Source organism: Balearica regulorum, chromosome 7, assembly GCF_011004875.1.
Source record: "Balearica regulorum gibbericeps isolate bBalReg1 chromosome 7, bBalReg1.pri, whole genome shotgun sequence".
NCBI lineage: Eukaryota > Metazoa > Chordata > Aves > Gruiformes > Gruidae > Balearica > Balearica regulorum.
The window spans coordinates 36,258,829-36,276,539 of NC_046190.1; the positions used below are offsets into that span (position 1 = coordinate 36,258,829).

Below are 17,711 nucleotides of genomic sequence, written 5' to 3' on the forward strand. Positions count from 1 at the left end.
ATTAATTATTAAGGTGTTACTATACACTGCCTGAGAGTATTTTCATAGCTATGTCATTTATATATCTTTAAAAATTTGGAGCAGATACTTTCCCCTTTCCCCTAACCCAGTACAGTTTTCATATGGAGTTTGGAATATTTTCTACCTGAAGCTGTATCTCTACTCATGGTAGTTTTATACTTTTCATTTTCTTACAGCTTTTTGATCATGTTGCTGAATGTCTGGGAGACTTTATGGAGAAACAACAAATCAAAGACAAGAAATTACCAGTTGGGTTTACGTTTTCTTTCCCGTGTCGACAATCCAAGCTAGATGAGGTAAGAAGATTTCACAATTTTCTTAATATGCAGAAGAGCTACCATGTTATTAAAACACTGCTATGAAAGCAATATCCCAGACAGGTCTCATTTTCAGGATAAACAAGTTATAATCCACTGTCAGACTTCATGTTTGTGTTTATGTTTCTGTCTGAAAGAGCTGGTTAACAGATGACGAAGAGGCATCTGATGTTTTCTACTGCCTCTGCATGAACTCCTCAGTATTGCGAGCTCCACAGTATTATGGTTTACCATGTAAACACGGCAGCAGGTTTTCCTGCCTCCTGTGCAGCTGTTTTCACCTCTCCATGGGGTGTAACTGGGAAGGACCCAGCCCGGCAGCCTTTGCCCAGATTTTGCTGAACTTCACAAGTGCACGCACCAATCCAGATCAGGGTCTGCCTCCTGAGCAGCAGTGCTGAGCTGTGCTATCGGCTGGGTGTTCAGCACTGAGCGCAATCGGGCAGGCCACCTGGAAGCAACGTGCTTTAAAAGGGGTGGAAATAACCAACGTTGTATGAAGTCACTGATGAGGTTCCCATGACAAAGATGCTACAATATTTTCCTTCGTTGGCTCATTATATCACAAATGACTCAGCTGCCTCCTGGTACAGCATTGCCATGGCAAGGTCTAGCAAATTAATGCAGGAAAGTTAAATCCGCACAAAACGTGAAGAGGTTGCACTGTTAAAGCACAACCTGCTTTTCTAGGTTGTGCGTCTCTAGGCGCAACAGCTCACCAGATGTTGGTGCTGAGGAGGGTCAGGTGAGGCATGATTTTTATTACATTTCATACTTATTGAGTGATGCTGAGAGCTGAAACCAAGGGTGCTTACTAACTCAGGGGCTGAATGTAGTTAAGAACAGAGAGCTGCCTTTTCTGGCATCAGTTCAGAAGAGATGAGTTGATTTTTGGTGCAGGTCTCCAATCTGGCGGTGATGCGTAGTAAGGCCCAGGCTACTGACCACAGCAGCCATGCTGGGGATGTGGTTGTGAAGTTGTGAGTTGCCTGTAGAGACTTAGAGATGAGCAGTGGCAGAGTGGAGGAGGATAGTAAGAGACAAGGGAGGGTGTCTCTTAATAAAAAAATTAAAACAAAAAAAAACCCCTCTCTTTCTGAGAGTTTTTGTGTTACTTTGGGCATTTGAAAAATACATTTTTCTGGATTCTGTGGGCCAGATTTGTTCCTGGATTGCTGCGTCTGTGAGGCTGTGCTTGCCTGGGTGCTGGTTTCTTGTGTTTGGTGAGCAGGAGGAGTCAGGGTGGTCCCTGGTTTCTCCAAGGGTGACAAGGTAGCACTGCATGGTTGGATCCTGCTCAACCCTGCTGCACTCCAAGGGCTCCTCCCTGCTGCCAAGGCTTTGCTGGTGAAGCCAAAAATCCTTCCAGCACAGTGGGCCGATCACACTGAGAGGTGCTGCTCTTTGCCAGTGTGGTTTGACCGGTTTCCTGAATGATAAAAGTTAATGTGGAGCAAGTGGCCCTTTTGCCCATTAACGCTGTGCCTGTAGGGTGGGCTTTACCTCTGGTTTCCCTGCACCGCAGCACGGGGCTTTGCTGGGTTTCTAAATGATGCTAACGATGGCAGCACAGTGGCAAAACTTATGCAAACTTGAGTTTGTGATTTAATGTAGGAGAATACCTCCTGGCCTGGAAAGAGCTGCCCTGGCCCCTCTGTCCTCTGTAGCTCTCCCAATTGGGGGGGTGAACATACACAAGACACGTGGCTGATTTTTAAGCTGAGATATGGGGAAATGTACACGTGGGCAATGGCTGCTTGTGCCTATAGGTGTCAGCTTTTCTGGTTGTTGGCTTCTTGGACTCCTGCTGTGATAGATGTGAATATTGTGGTGGGTACAAAAAGCTGAGCCGATTTGAGTCGTCTTTCCTGTTGAATATTGTCAATGCTCTTTGCTTTCTTTTGTTATTATTTACTTATACATTGAATGCTTTGAATCAGCTGGGCATTATCTAAATAGAAAAAAATCAGAGGTAGTCATTACCTTGGGGGTTTTGCAGGCTCTTTATGACAGTTTGCAAGCAAGGAATTCAATACCAGGATTTCTGTTTTGATGCATGCTGTAAGTCGGGGACATACATTGCTACATTTCCAGTATTTCCATTTGCCTCAACCCATAAACATCATCCCACAGTGAAACAAGCCTGGACAACTGGGACACCAGGCAGCAAATGTGCAGCAGTCTGATCCCCGCTGCAGCAGAGTCCTGGACGTACAAACATCACATCCCTTCTCTTTAGTGAGTCCTGCGCAGTCAGCTTTTTCTGAAAGCAGTCAATTTCCATGGCCCAAAAGGATTAAATGGTTTTCCAAGAAAAACTGTCGAGGAGTAACAGGGAGAAGAATGGGCTGAAAATACAAAATGCAAACAAACCATTTTCTAGCAAGGGAGGGGAAAACAATTTCCCATCTTTCAACTTACTGTAATGAGAATCAAAGACCACCAGTTATCTCAGGTTGGGTTGTTAGGTCATATAAGAAAAGAGACCTGAAGATGCATTTGAAGTATAAAATCTTGTTTTTAAGGGGGGGGAAAAAAAAAAATCAACTTGTGTCCTATGGTGGCATCCTGTTGAATATTGCTCTTTTGTTTTATCAGGGCATTCTGATAACCTGGACAAAGCGCTTCAAAGCAAGCGGCGTGGAGGGAGCAGACGTTGTGAGGCTGCTTAACAGGGCCATCAAGAAACGTGGGGTAAATTGTACTTCATTCTTTTTTTAACTCTGTATCACAGCAAACTGACGTTTCTTTGTCAGGGCCCACCCTTCATTTCGCTGACTCGAGCGTGTGATCAGTGATGGTGCAGCTCTGCTTTCTTGCGTGAAGATGTGCGGTTTTGCCGTTGGCTGGGAAAACAGAGCCACGTCGGAGTTGCTATGTGGAAGCTGTGATTTTCCTCATAGCCCGAAACTGAGTTACTGTGTTGTGGTTTGTCACTGGCAACCTTCAGCAATTTTTTCACTCTCCAAAAAAACCCTGAGATAGTGCTGTGTGTCAGTGCTGCAGCTTTTCAGCGATACCGACACGTCCCATTCCTGAGAACCTGCGTCTCATGGTCTGGACTCAGCTGAGTTGTGCAGCTGCCTTGCTTGGGAGCAGGAGAGGAGCAGAGTAGAAGAGAAGAGGGATTTCAGGCTCAGTGAGCTGTGTTGCTCCCTGCAGTTTCTCATTGCTGATTTTATGGAGGGTGAAGGTGACCAGGTTGCTGATTTAAACAAATAAAAAGGCACTGAGCGTGAGATGGAATGAATTTGGGTTTGTGCAATGCTTGCAGCCAGGTGATATGTTGATTACTCAGCATCCAAGTTCATTGGGAACTGGGCAGTATTTGCTCTGTTTGGGCAGTTGTGGACTCTTAGGCAAACCTGAGTTTTACTGTTACCGAACAACATTAATGTAGTTAGTTACTGTCATCAGGTTTGGTATCAGGTAGAATAACACCCTGAAGAAGCTGGGAGGGAATGAGTGCATGTCATTTCAATAGATTATTTAATTGCATTATTTGCTTATATTTTTGTATTAAAATCTTCACTTGAAATAAAACTCCTAGATATTTTAAGTGAATTCTATGAGAAATATGTAACTCGGGAATATTTTGTAGATTGACTCCACGAGCAACTGTATCAAATTACTCCATGATGATTAACTGCAGAGTTCCTCCCTCCCTTGTGTATAGCTCTTTCCTTTCCTGCCTAAGGGTGCTTATGTGAGAGCAAGTCTTTGCTCTCTAGAATTATGCTACTGCTGTTTTATTGTTTGCCTGGTGCATTAGTCTGTTCTCTTTGTCTTCTTGGGTACGTGGGATAGGGAACTGGCAGACTGAACAGGTGACATTTAAAAAAGAGGAGCTGTGGTATTCAGACAAATTGTTCATCTCCTGTTCCATGTGAAATTAGTTGATATAAGCAAACCAGTGATAAACACAAGCAACATTTTCCAGAGAAGCCATATGGTCCCAGTAATGTTTTGTTCCTCCATCAGGACTACGATGCAGATATCATGGCTGTTGTGAATGACACCGTCGGGACTATGATGACCTGTGGTTTTGATGACCAGCGTTGCGAAGTTGGCTTGATTATTGGTAACGCACATTGCTGCTGCAGCATGCACATGGCTTTTCTCCCTTTGCCTGGCCTGTTTGGTTAGCACCTTCTGATGTCCTTTCCCTAAAGGCACTGGCACCAACGCCTGTTACATGGAGGAGATGCGGCACATCGATCTGGTGGAAGGGGACGAGGGCAGGATGTGCATTAACACGGAGTGGGGTGCCTTTGGAGATGATGGCTCGCTAGAAGATATCAGAACTGAGTTCGATCGAGAGATCGACCGTGGATCCCTTAATCCTGGGAAGCAGCTGTGAGTGAGGCAGTTATTTGTGAGCTTTGCTTCTTTTGCTTTCCTTGCTGTGCTCCCTTTTCCACTTGTGTTAGGAGTTCAGCAGTTGAAGAAAGCTCAGCTTTGCCCGTGGTGAGGAAAACTGCAGGCTGGGCCGGGCGGTATGGTGGCACAGCTGGGCCCTGCCTCCCGGTGTTGCCCGTGGACCGGTGGGTGACTGCTGCTGTCCTCTTCTGCAGGTTTGAGAAGATGGTCAGCGGGCTGTACATGGGGGAGCTGGTGAGGCTCATCCTGGTGAAGATGGCCAAGGAGGGGCTGCTCTTTGAGGGGAGAATCACCCCTGAGCTTCTCACCAAAGGGAAGTTTGAGACGAAGCACGTTTCTGCCATAGAAAAGTGAGTACCGCTCCTGTCTCCCCGCTTGGGGTTCACAGTGACGCTGAATGTTAATTTTCCAGCATCTCTTTTTGCTTTGTGGGGAGATGTGCTGCACTGGGGATGGCTGCCATCCTACAGCACAGGTGCAGAGTAGAGACCCCCAGCAGAAAACTTGTGCCCTTTTCCCTGAGATTTCTTCCTTTTTTTGTGTTGTGAGGAACTGTGAAAGCCAACCAATCTGTGCAGCTACAGGGTATGTGCTGTGCTACCTCTCAGCCTTCTCGCAAAAACTCAGAAGTTGCTACCCTGCAGCTAAACACGGCAGTGAATTGGCTTTGTGCCTCCTTCCAAATACTTGTGTTGCTCCTTGCTGTATCCACGGGATCGCTGGGCAGAAAGAAAACAAGCGTGACAAGGCAGAGCATTCAGTCTCGTAGGCAGTGCTGGGTGCTACATGGCGACCTCTGAGCTATGCACCAGTTGGTTTCTTACGGTGTCATCACCCCTTTGGTCAGTACTTACTGGCTCTTCCCCCCCTGCGGTTTTAAAATTCACATCACTAGGATGGTTTGTACTGCAGTCATTGCGCTGGCTTTTCTTTTTGAAATGCTTCTGATTTTGGTGCACATGTATAGAGGTACTGTTGATTGAAGTGCAACGCTGAGGGAAGAGCCAGTAACTTCTACAATGCCTGTTGCCCCCTGCCCCATTTTACTCCTACCCCATCTTACCTGAACAGTTTTCCATTAAATGTGTGTGTCCGTTCCTCTTAACCACAGAGGTCCATGTGGAGCCAGTGTAATGTTGAACAACAATGAGAAAAATGCAGTTATTGAGAAATTCAGTTACTAAGAGCAAAATTTGCCCTGGAATTCCACCTCACTCTCTAAAGGGCACTTTGGTTATAAGTAGGGGTTACATCCCTGTGCAGCTTCAAATTTCTAGCTGATGCTACCAAGACGCAAGGATCCTTAAAAAGATGTATGGAGTGCAGTTAGTAATGGCAAGATATACTCCTTGTGTTTTTGTCTGGGAAATGACCAAGGTGGACGTGGGTAAGTTTAGCCAGAAACTTTGCTCTCAGGCTGTGTGTAATGTGGGAAAATGCAGTGCAAGAGGCAGAAATTCAGTGAGGTTGTAAAAGTCTGAAAAGAGACCCATTAGGGTGAAATCACTTAGGCAACCTTCGCTCAGGGTTTTGGTTTTTTACACTGGGCTTAATTTATTGTGATATACAAGCAAGTGAGCATGGGATTAGGTGTATGCTCAGGCCTGTGTTGAATTGTGGGGCTGGTGCTTCCAGCTCCAGTGAGGAGAAGCTGTTTGAAGTCTAAAGCATCAGCGTGATGAAAAAGCATTCAATTCCTCCAGGTCTGTAAAAGTGCTTGGAAGTCGCTAACTTTCTTGGGGGTGCACTGAAGGAGCTGTCATGGGGTTGCTGCTCTGCTTTGGGTCCAGTTGGACCAACAGCAGCCTGAGCTACGTGCCGTGCTCCCGGGGGACGCCTTGGCTCCGCAGGATGGGGCCGGTCCCGGTCCCGTGCTTCGTGCTTTTGCTTTCAAAGTACAGGAAGCTCACCCTGTACGAGACTTGATCTGACCATCTGGCACAACGAAAATGCGGTCTGTGTTGGAGAGGTTATTGTTCGACAGGTTTCCAGTGACATGATGTACTTGTTGCCTTGTGGGAAATGAACTTGGAGGAGGGCAGGGTCTTGGGGAACATATGGGAGTAATCCTGCCCAGAGGATGGCTGCTATAGTACCTGGAACTGCATGTTTTATAGGTGGCATGTTTGCACCAGGTTTTAATTGGAAGTTGATTCTATCCATGAATGAATGCATATTTAGAGCATTTTATTTTAAGCCTCATGGAGCTTCCCAGTCCAGATATCTAAGAAATTTTCTTTCTAGCCCCTTTCTCAAACCCCAGGCAGGGACACCCATGGTTGGATGCACCTCTGCCCTGCATTTTGTAGCTCCCCCACTAAGGAGTACCCTTTACTATTCTCTCTTTGTAGGAGCAAAGAAGGTTTGAACAAAGCCAAAGAAATTTTAACCCGCCTGGGGGTGGAGCCATCCCACGAGGACTGCATCGCCGTCCAGCACGTCTGCACCATCGTGTCCTTCCGCTCGGCCAACCTGGTAGCGTCCACCCTGGGTGCCATCCTCAACCAACTGCGGGATAACAAAGGGGTCGGCCGCCTCCGGACCACCGTGGGGGTCGATGGCTCCCTCTACAAGATGCATCCGCAGTGAGTCCCTCCACTCTTGCCGTTAACACTCTTCACCTGCTGTGGCCTCTGCTTTGCGAAAGGTCAAGCACGTAACCCCAAGATGACAGCCAGGCATGCAGTTTGGGTGGGAGATGAAGGCACCCGAAACATGGGCGTGGAGGTTTGGTCTGAGATGGGGAGCTTACTGGAAAGAAGAGATGTCTTTAACTGAAGAAGTAGGGTGAGATTTTAAAAAAACCAACAAAACCACAAAGAAAAGAACCCAAAACTGGATACTGCAATATCAGTGAAAGCTATGGTGGTCTGAGTAGGTACCTTAAGGGATCTCAATAGACTGTCTCTTGGAAGGAGAGTTTCTTTGTACAAAATATTACTGTGTGCCCATGGATTGGGCTTTGAGGAGACCTGTGTTATGCACTTTGATCTCCATTTTCAGTTTAAACTCTGTTGTTTTGAAAATGACTGCTGAACTCTAATTTTTTTCAGTCTTTTCTGCTGAAGATATACCTGGAAAACAAGGGGGGAAAATAGGGCTTACATTTCTGTGGTCTTTTAAAAACTGGCTTAGTCTTGGTTTTCCCCATCTTGAAAGTTACATTTTAAATCAAGCAACTGCTTAGATTTATGTAAAAATTGGAGAGGAAGTTGAGCTCTTTTGCTGTGGGTATACCTGGTCCCGTTAACAGGGTTTGGTGTGAGTCTTAGTGTCAAAAATAATCTAAGTGCCCAAGACTCAACGCTGCGGCTGTTCGTTAGTGGCTGCTGCCCTGTGTGCACTGGGAGAACAGCACCTGCGAAAGAGTTTCCAAGTTCAGAAAAAAGAAATGGGAGAAATAGGCAGTGTTTAGCTATGGTTGATGCACACATGATAAAAGGCTTTTATTTAGTAAATAATAACAGGTGATAACAAATCTCAGTTTCCAGTCCCGGCTGTAGGATTTAGCTCTGGGTACTGAAGAGGAGCAGAAGACCAGTGCACAGGACATACCTTGGCATTGGAGCTGTCTGGAAGGGCTGAGTGTTGTTTATGGTGAAACTTTGGAAAGGATAAAAATGTTTAACGTTTCCTTTCTCAGTTTCCCATTATTTTGTTGAAAAAAAGATTTTCCTTAGTTAAAGAAAAACATAAGATTTTAGCAAACAAAAAAATTTCAGAATAGCATTCTTGGAATAGTTTTTTCAGATGGGCAAGTCCAGGATGTGTTAAGATAACATACAGGGGCAATGTTTGTTTCTGAACTGTTTCCCCACATGATATAAATCAGTGAGTTGAGGACAGCTGCTGAACCCAGGAGAGGAGATCGGAGCAGCATTGGAGTCTGGAGGTTTCTCCCACCTAGGGTCGGGTTCAGGGCATGAGACTGATGCTCCATTCTGCTTTTTGCTGGCTTTTCTCAGGTATTCAGGAGGAAAGAGGCCGTAGGGAAGAACTACATTTCCCCTGGCAGTTTTCCTACTTGGGAGGCTGTAGCTAGCCTGGGCATGGTGAGGCTCCTTGGACCCCTGATGGTCAGTCTATGTCAGCAGCATAGATTTTGGGGGCCACGGAGGGAAGGACCTCAGACAGCGGGCTTGCAGCCTCTCCTCCCCGCAGGTACGCCCGGCGCTTGCACAAAACCACCCGTCGCTTGGTGCCTGACTCGGAAGTGCGGTTCCTGCTGTCGGAGAGCGGCAGTGGGAAGGGAGCAGCGATGGTGACGGCGGTGGCATACCGGCTGTCGGAACAGCACCGACTCATTGATGAGACACTGGCCGAGTTCAAGCTCACCCATGAACAGCTGCTGCAGGTGAAGAAGAGGATGAGGGCAGAGATGGAAGCGGGGCTGAAGAAGAAGACTCATGAGACTGCCAAAGTGAAAATGCTTCCTACCTTCGTCCGCAGCACGCCAGATGGGACAGGTAGAGGCATGCCCTCGCTGGTGTGAGGGCACCGGCTTGGCTGCAGGGCACCCAAAATGGTCTCCCAGCGTTGGGGATTGGGTTTGGCAGAGGGTGAGCAGATCTGGTGCAATGAAAGAGGGGTGTCCTGAGCTGTGCAAAGGAGGAGATCCCAGCCCCAGGCAGGGCAGCCTGGGCTGCCCTTGTGCTTGTTGCTGGCAGACTGACCCCACATCGTTGCCCCAAGGTGCAGGCAAGCCAGGGCCTGGGGGGGAGAAAATCACAACAGGGTTCGTAACCCAAACCCACCTGAACTCTGTCCACACAACCTGGGCAGTTCTTTGCATTTCAGGGTGGCTGGCCAAATTTCTGCTTTCTCTCAGGAACAGTTGTGTATGTCCTCTTTCCCTTGTTGGTTTAAAACAAAACAAACCCAAAAACCACAAAAAAGGGGCGAAAATAATCAGAGCAGCATCTAAAATCCTCCTTTGATGAAGATTTTCCCAACTGAATGTTTCAAAGAGATTTTATATCTTTTTAAGATTTTGCTTATGGTTCTTTAAATACACATGCATATTCTTTTACAGAGAATGGAGACTTTCTGGCACTTGACCTTGGAGGGACAAACTTTAGAGTTTTGCTGGTGAAAATCCGCAGCGGTAAAAGGAGAACAGTTGAGATGCACAACAAGATCTATGCCATTCCTATAGAGGTGATGCAGGGAACAGGAGAAGAGGTGAGTTATTTGTGTTTCTCTTTTGCAGCTCCGCTACTTTTTCAGTACCTTCGTAAGAGCATGTAACGTGTACAACTTCAAATGCATGACTTTTCTCTTTAAAGCTGTTCGATCACATCGTTACCTGCATTTCTGACTTCCTGGATTATATGGGCATAAAAGGCGCACGTCTTCCTCTTGGCTTCACGTTTTCCTTCCCTTGCAAGCAGACCAGTCTGGATGCTGTAAGTTCCTTAGTGTCTTTTGAATCTGCCTTTGTGCTTATGCTAGGCCTGATTTCTCTGTCTTTGTATCACCTATGTGACACTTACAGGGAGGTTGTTCAAGGGAAAGGTTCATGCTCTGACCCTGACCAGTACAGCTGCTCCTATAAATAGTTCCTTTAAAGGTAGTAATGCAAATGCTGCTCAGCCCATGACTGTGACAGATAAGAGCATTTAAATTTTCCGTGGTGGTGATACCCCTTTTTTAAGGTATCATATTTTTTTTGATCACATAAACCTGCTGGACTGTGACACTTCCCAGGTTTTGCGAGCACTAAGCAGAAGTCCATCCCTGCTGCCAGCTCCTGTTCCCTGGCTGATCTGGTCTGCCTGGGTGGAGCGGATGGACCAGGGCCTGCTTGGCTGTGTTACCCTGCGGGTGACACTGTAGCCTGCAGCGTGTCCCTGTCAGGCGTGCCCTTTTTCTCTTCACTTTCACGTTTAACTTCTTCACTGCCGCATACTTCCAGCCTGTGTAGCTGTTAATAGTTTCCTGTCTACTTAGCACTTTTTTTTGAAGACAGACATATTTTCTGTCATGCTTTTTTTTTTTTTTTTGAGTTTGTTGCATTGCTCTGGAAATCTGGAGACCAAGCATGATTAGTAGTTCTAGATGCAAATTCCACATATATAAAGAGATATTCCTTTTCACAGAGACTCTTTTCTATAACCTCACACTAAAGCATTTGAAATGTCAAATGTACAGAATTACATTTGAGTCTTAGCAAAAATAAGATGAATATTTATATATAAGGAAGGAGGAAATAGGCAGTGATGTTAGGAGCAGCATTCAAATGTCCAGCTCTAAAATGCTGTCATCTTGCTGATGATAGGAGGCTTGGTCAAGCCAGGGAGACTTTGGAGTGTGACTGGGAGAGAAGACAAGCTGTTCAGCAAAATGTAACACCCGTGTTGGTGAATACTGGAGAACCTCCTCCTTGAGCAGAGGGCTTCTATGAGTCCGTGTACCGACTGGCCATAATTATTCACAGCCATTTGCTGGGACTGTGGGGTCGGAGCCGTGGTGTGCGATAACCTGGTGGTCACCTGTGTGAAGTGTTGTGATTTTGTGCTTTTATGGGCTGGGGAGGTGAGCAAATGCAGGGAAGTTATCAGATAGAAATCAGCGATCATCCCTTAGAGGACTGTAGGATTTTGGGGGCAATCTGTAGTGTACCAGGGATACCTGATAACCTATTTTCTTTCTTTTTAGGGTATCCTTCTCAATTGGACAAAAGGCTTCAAAGCTACAGACTGCGAGGGAGAAGATGTGGTGTATTTACTCAGAGAAGGAATTAAAAGAAGAGAGGTGATTTTTCTTTTGGTTTTGTTTTCATTTTCTCCTCCTACTTCTCCCTCCCCTCCAGACTTGACAGACCTCATGTGTCAAGCTGATTCCCTCTCGCAGGGTTTGTGTGCCTTGAGGAACCGTGCTGTGCCTCCTGTCCTGCACAGAAGGCGTTTGCTTTGCAGCAGGTCCAGATACAGCAGCCCTCGACACTGTGTGGCTGTGCTGACTCCGATGCTGGCCTGACCTGATCCGTAGCCTGACCACCACGTAGGATGATCTAGGGGGTGTGCTGTGGAAACGGGAGAATTCAGACACCAAACCAAAATTGCTACTCAAAATGAGCCACACTGGGGATTTTGTTTCGTTGCTTGTTTGTTTTTTTTTCCCCCAGAGATGTCTAACGTGCTAAATTTGGCAGAACTTTCAAGGCTTCTTCCAAACCCTGTAGCAATTTTCACTGCATCAGAGCATAGAGAAGGCAGGACTTTTCAATGTAGTGATTGCAGGAATCCACCTCAGTACACCCTAAATGAGAGTTTTCCCCCCTCCCAACACTTGTTCTTGAAAAAGCTTCAAGCAGCTTAGCTGAATCTTTCTGGGAAGGGAAGAAATATAGCCTGAGGAGAGCATTAATTTAAGCAGAATTTTATCAGCAAGTGAAAAGAGGATCTTAAAAACCTTTGCTACTGGATTTGCTACTGCACTGCTGTAATATAGAATGGCGGTAGCCCTCTACCATGTGCCTATATACGAGATCTCTACTTAAATATATCTAAGTCAAAGAGAACAGCCATGAATATACTTTCTTCTGAAGACATAGTCTATTGTAGGTAGAGCATGCGAGGAGCCTTAGCTACCTGCTGGTAGATTAAGTTCCTATTTCTACATGTGTAAAATCAGGCTGGTATGTTCAGTTGTTTGTTTCCAGTGTGCTTTGACAGAGTTCCCAATGGTGTACTCCTTTCTTGTCCCCTTTGGTGTGAGGAGTTGCCCCAAACCCAGAGTTCTCACTGTTTTATTTCTCTCTTCTAAAGGAGTTTGACTTGGATGTGGTGGCCGTGGTGAATGATACGGTGGGCACAATGATGACTTGTGCTTATGAAGACCCAAACTGTGAAATCGGACTCATTGTGGGTAAGTTAGAGCTGCTTTTTTATTTGGTATTTTTTTATTAAGCAGCACATCAACACATCTGTCTGTATTCTCATAGGAACATCCCCGTGGCTAACTGGAAATACAGCTAGGGTGTCCAGGAGTGAAAGATTTTGAGATTAACAGCTACACCTTCAACAGCAAGCTGGGTGATGGAATTAAAAGCAAAATTCAACAGCCAGCTTAGTTCTTTGCACGATCAGTTGAGATAAGCACAGGCTGTAAATGCAGAACAAATCCTGCGGGTTTTAACCGGGAAGGCAATGTGCTGCTTGGGCAGCAAGCAAACGTGGGCTCAGGTAGCCTCACCAGCTCCTGGAGTATCTGTTAGCCCATAAGAGTTTCCCTGCCAGGGCGTTCAGGTAGCCCACAGCTTCCTTCAAGCATGTGGTGTCTCAGAATAAACTTGTAAAGCACAGCCATGATTCCCGAATGGCATGTGATGGAAAGCTCTGATAGGCAGAGTGCAGCGACTGTCAGCTCCCTTCCCAGCAGTGAGACAGCTGAAATAATTCCACAAGCGACTGCCACTGCCTTTGCAAATGCCACTCTTGGGGTGCCTGTGGCACACGGTGGTGTGAATTCCCAAAGCTTTTCCAGAGAAGCGAGTTTTTAGTGGGAGAGAAGGGGACGAGGCACCTTCAAGCTTTAAGAACACTTTCAGTCGCAAGGTGGCTTATAGGAAAATAAACCACCACTGATTTCTCCTCCAGACAGTTGGAAAATGTCCAGGATGAGTCAGCACAGTGCAGTGTGGGTAGGAAGCCGTGCCTGCGCAGCTCTGTCGGTGGCGTGTTTTCAGGGACAGAGTTCCCTGCAGGAAGGACAGCCTGACCTTGGGGTGCTGAGAGCATCGTCTGAGGACTGTTTGCTGTAACCCTGCCAATATGCTCACCAGCCAACGTGTCTGTGGGCAGAGCAGGGGGTCAGAGGTGGCCTGGGTACATCTAGGATAATGAGAGCAAAAGCCCTGGGCTCTGACAACTCCCTCTGCCATGCCTGAATTGCCTTGGCTGGACTGACAGCACTTGTTGAGGAGCCTGCGTGAGCCAGCAGTCCGCCCTGCCCTCCCCAGTGCAGGCAGGTGGGTGAACTTTCCCACTGTTGCTTGGCAGGGAAAAATGTTCTTGCAAGGGCGAGTTCACGTCACGCTGGTGCCCTGTCTCTGCCCAGTGCCACCTGTCCTGCCCAGGAGAGCCGATGCTTTGAGTATCCACTGCTGAATACTTTGGAAGCTGCCTCTGATGAAACCAGGTCTCTGCTGGCAACAGGAGATCATCTAAAAGCCTGTCAGTCTAACAGCCTGTATTTAATAGGTATCTACAGGTTCAGGCATCCCTTACTTAGCTTGTTCTGGACAACGAGACTTGGTATTGGACAGTTTGCCAGTGCTGATGGTCCACAACTGTGCTTGGTCTGGTTTGGCCCTGCAAACCTGGGTCTCAGTCTGCAAGCCCAGACTTTCGCCCCCAAACCCTGTGTTGTGGCTCAGCTCTCCTGCAGCAGGGTAGTGCTGTGGGAGGATCTCTTTTTGCTCAGACTTTATTGATACAGTACATTTAAAAAGAATCTCAAAGGAAAACAGACTTGCTGATATAATTGGTGCAGAATCTGTGATGCAGGGTTAAATGAGAGTTCAGTAGGTGACTTTGAGAAAACTTGTGCCCAGGTAACAGCAAAAGCTGCCTCTCTTTGCTAATAAAGCTTTGCTCCCTAAGGCCTCTGTGTACATGGAGCACTTGCAATTGCCACACTCATTGGGATCCCCTTTAAGCAGAATCAGATATGGCATCATTTCAACACGGAAGTAACCTTCCTGCCAGAGAAACTCTTTAAGCAATTTGAATCAGAAAAAAACCCAAGCAGGAACTAAAAAATACCCTGCAATTAGCTGGTTAAAACCCCTGGGGTTTTCTTTGCCTGCTGCGTCAGAACTTGCTGAGGTTTTCACTTTGGTAAATTTTCCCCTGAACTTTGTGAGCCTGCGGGCTTTGTGGAAGGTGGTTCCTAACTTCAAAATCCAGATGGTTGCTTGCTGTGGTTTTGGGTTCAGAAGCACGTGAGGGTTGGTGTGCTGAAGTTGCTGCGCTGCTGCTCCTCCCTGGAGCGCGGGACCCTCAGCCCAGCTGGCCTGGGTGAGCCTCTTCTCCTCTAGCTACCCTGAGCACTGCAGCACAGCAGTAATGTTCTCCCTCAATTTAGAATTACTGAAGAGTGGGGTTTTTTTGCAGTGTTTCAAATAACGATTGACTTCATCATTCAGAAAAAGCACATTCAAGATCCCCCAGAAGGTTTTGTCAGGGCTGTCGTGCTTTTTCTAGTGTTGTTTTCCAAACAAAGAGTAATTGCAGTATATTCTTCCTTCAGGAACTGGCAGCAATGCCTGTTACATGGAAGAGATGAGAAATATAGAGATGGTGGATGGTGAGCAAGGCCGGATGTGCGTGAACACGGAGTGGGGAGCGTTCGGAGATAATGGATGCCTGGACGATATCAGGACAATATATGACAAAGCGGTTGATGACTATTCACTAAATGCTGGAAAGCAAAGGTACTGCAGGATAAATGGTGTGCTAAGTATAAGCCAGGCTGTCTTAAATGCTTTTAAGAGATAGTTGGATTTCTCCCAGTCGGAGAAGGGAGAGGTTGAGTCAAAAATGACTGCGGCCCTGCTATCCTGTGGGATCTCTCTTCTGTGCTTTTCCTGATTGATTTGCTGCCGTGGGATTGCAGCAGGGTTTTTGGTGAGAACTTCAAGAGTCTTGAAATCACTAAGAGAGCCTTTTTCTCATCCCATTTTGTACTGAGGGGGTTAAGATGGCTTGTCATTCTTTTGCTCTTGGTCTCAGTTTAACCTCTTTTAGCTGAACTCTCTTTGTAGAGGGCTCTGCTTCTAGAAGTCCTCAGCCTAGACCAGCCAGCATGGTTGAAGCTTGGAGCTCCTTACTGTAAAGCAGTCAGAAGCTTTCTAGCAGTTGCAGCCAGCTCTTATTTCAGACAATTTTCTGGATGAAGTATGTCATGTTAGAGGACCTGCCTTCCTCGGCCCTGGAGGTTGCATCTCATTTTGGGTGTCCAGCTCTTGTTTGGGCAAGTGCTTCCCTGCCCCCTTTAAGAAAGGGCTGACAAGGAGGTGTACCCAGCACCGAGGAAACTGGCCTGAGACTGCTGCATGCCCAGACTGCAGTTTTTCATCATTTCTCTGCAGCAATGCTTTGATGCCAGGAACTATTAAAAAGATTTTGTGACTAGAGTAAATCTGCCTGAAAACCGGGGGGATGCAGACAAGTTGGCAGGTCCCTTGGGAAGCTCTTTAGAAGTTAGGGCTCAAACAGACCCAGAGAGGTGGACGCTGCGCGAGCCTGATGCAGTGGTGGAGTTGGCATGGAGTAAGCAGGCAAAAGCAGTAGTGGATACTGCCAGGGGGGAATAATTTATTCCAGAGAGAGTTAGGCACTCAAGAGGGAGGACACTTGCTGGGTACAAGCCTGAGAGAGCTCATAGTATTAAATGGACTGCATGGCCTGCTTCCAGGGGAATGGCATGCTGGGCTCTGCTCAATCCAGGGCAGAAACCCTGCTTAGAGCTTCAGGAGGTGAAATAAAGGATGCATCACAGAATGCCCTTTTCAATACATGGAAAAGTGTTCAGTTCTCATCGGTAACAGCACGCTCACAGACCACAAAATGCTCCGTTAAAACCAGAATGATGCTGGAGGGGAAGGAGAGCGAAGCAGACTCCTCAGCACAGGGCTGTCCTGTGCCGGTGCCGAACACCGCTCGTGGACTGCTCCTTGTCCAGACCGGGAAGACATCTGCAGGTGGAATATATTCCCCCTTTCTAGCCTGGGGCCAGGCCTGCAAGTGGGAAACGCGGGTCCTGTGTGCAAAGTGGGGGACAAGAGGAGTTCAAGACAGCTTGGTTTCTCCCTGTGGGTTTTGGGCAACTGGTTCCCTACTGGAAACCAGGTGCTGGAATTAAGTGAAAACAAACCTTGGACCCCAGCTTGCTAGTTTACAGGTCAGTGATCCTGGGAAGGTGCTGGACATAGCTTTTCACATCTTTTAACTTTCACAGGGTGTTTTGCAGCACAGGACTCCCTTAAAAATGCTGCTCTCACGGTGACTGTACCTTGTGGTTTTCTTGTAATTTTGCTGTATGGAGCCACTGAGCTTTTTCTGTTGAAGGGCTCCCAGACAATGTGGACTGGAGATGCGTTTTCCGTGGGATCCACTCAGGGCTATCACTGGGGGATGCATGGCATCCGAGCAGTGTTCTGCACGCTGGTGATGGGTTTTCATTTCTTCCATCTGGGAGAAATACCAGCTGTCATTAACACAGCCTGACTGGGGGAACATGGGAGTGAGGAATAGGTGAAGTGTTTGTAGATGGGTTCACAAGGCATCACACAGAGTGTTCATGGTTTTTCTTACCAATTTTTCTAGCAAATGGCTCTTCTGTGTAAATTGTTTTGCATATTTCACATCCCTGGTGTGTGCGGGCAGGATACCTGGCTGATAATGCAGCTGCGATGCTGCCTTTGCAAATGGGAGCAGCGTCCCTCTGAGCTGTGCCCCTGTCTTTCATTGCAGGTATGAGAAAATGATCAGTGGGATGTACCTGGGGGAAATCGTCCGCAATATTTTGATCGATTTCACCAAACGAGGGTTCCTGTTCAGGGGCCAGATTTCAGAGACACTGAAGACCAGACATATCTTTGAAACCAAGTTCCTTTCTCAGATTGAGAGGTAAGAGCACTGCACGGGAGGCTGTTGAGGGTGAAATAGTGTGGCAGCGCTCATCCGGTGACACTGCTGGAGGGGAGAGACAGCTGGAGAGCATCGCTTAGTTCTCCAGAGATCATTTTGGTTTCAGTAAGAGCCTGCACGTGTGCAGAAGGGCTCTTTACAACATCTGAATTTCTAGCAGTGCTCCCTGCTAAATGATGGGAATTGACGGTCAAGGATTCCCTTATTGTTTGCTTGCTTGGAAATCAAGCCATTTTCCCGTGCCCCTTCTGTGTGCTATAATTGTTGAACTGAATGAACACTAGCTGAATGAGCACTTTACTGGATATTTTTGTATCTTTATTGCTCAGACTCTGTA

The 17,711-nt window shown here is 46.9% G+C and overlaps 1 protein-coding gene across 2 annotated transcripts in view; it reads left to right on the forward strand.

The window, feature by feature from the left end:
* The window catches only part of HK1 (hexokinase 1), a 38,898-nt gene that overhangs the window by 16,702 nt on the left and 4,485 nt on the right, over positions 1-17,711 (forward strand). For both annotated transcript variants that reach the window (XM_075758916.1, XM_075758915.1), the window contains exons 4-16: positions 198-317; positions 2,937-3,032; positions 4,320-4,419; positions 4,511-4,694; positions 4,913-5,068; positions 7,070-7,303; positions 8,880-9,184; positions 9,751-9,899; positions 10,004-10,123; positions 11,376-11,471; positions 12,488-12,587; positions 14,973-15,156; positions 17,198-17,353. In XM_075758916.1, coding sequence (XP_075615031.1) covers positions 198-317; positions 2,937-3,032; positions 4,320-4,419; positions 4,511-4,694; positions 4,913-5,068; positions 7,070-7,303; positions 8,880-9,184; positions 9,751-9,899; positions 10,004-10,123; positions 11,376-11,471; positions 12,488-12,587; positions 14,973-15,156; positions 17,198-17,353 — 2,000 coding nt within the window. The remainder of the gene's footprint in view (positions 1-197; positions 318-2,936; positions 3,033-4,319; positions 4,420-4,510; positions 4,695-4,912; positions 5,069-7,069; positions 7,304-8,879; positions 9,185-9,750; positions 9,900-10,003; positions 10,124-11,375; positions 11,472-12,487; positions 12,588-14,972; positions 15,157-17,197; positions 17,354-17,711) is intronic.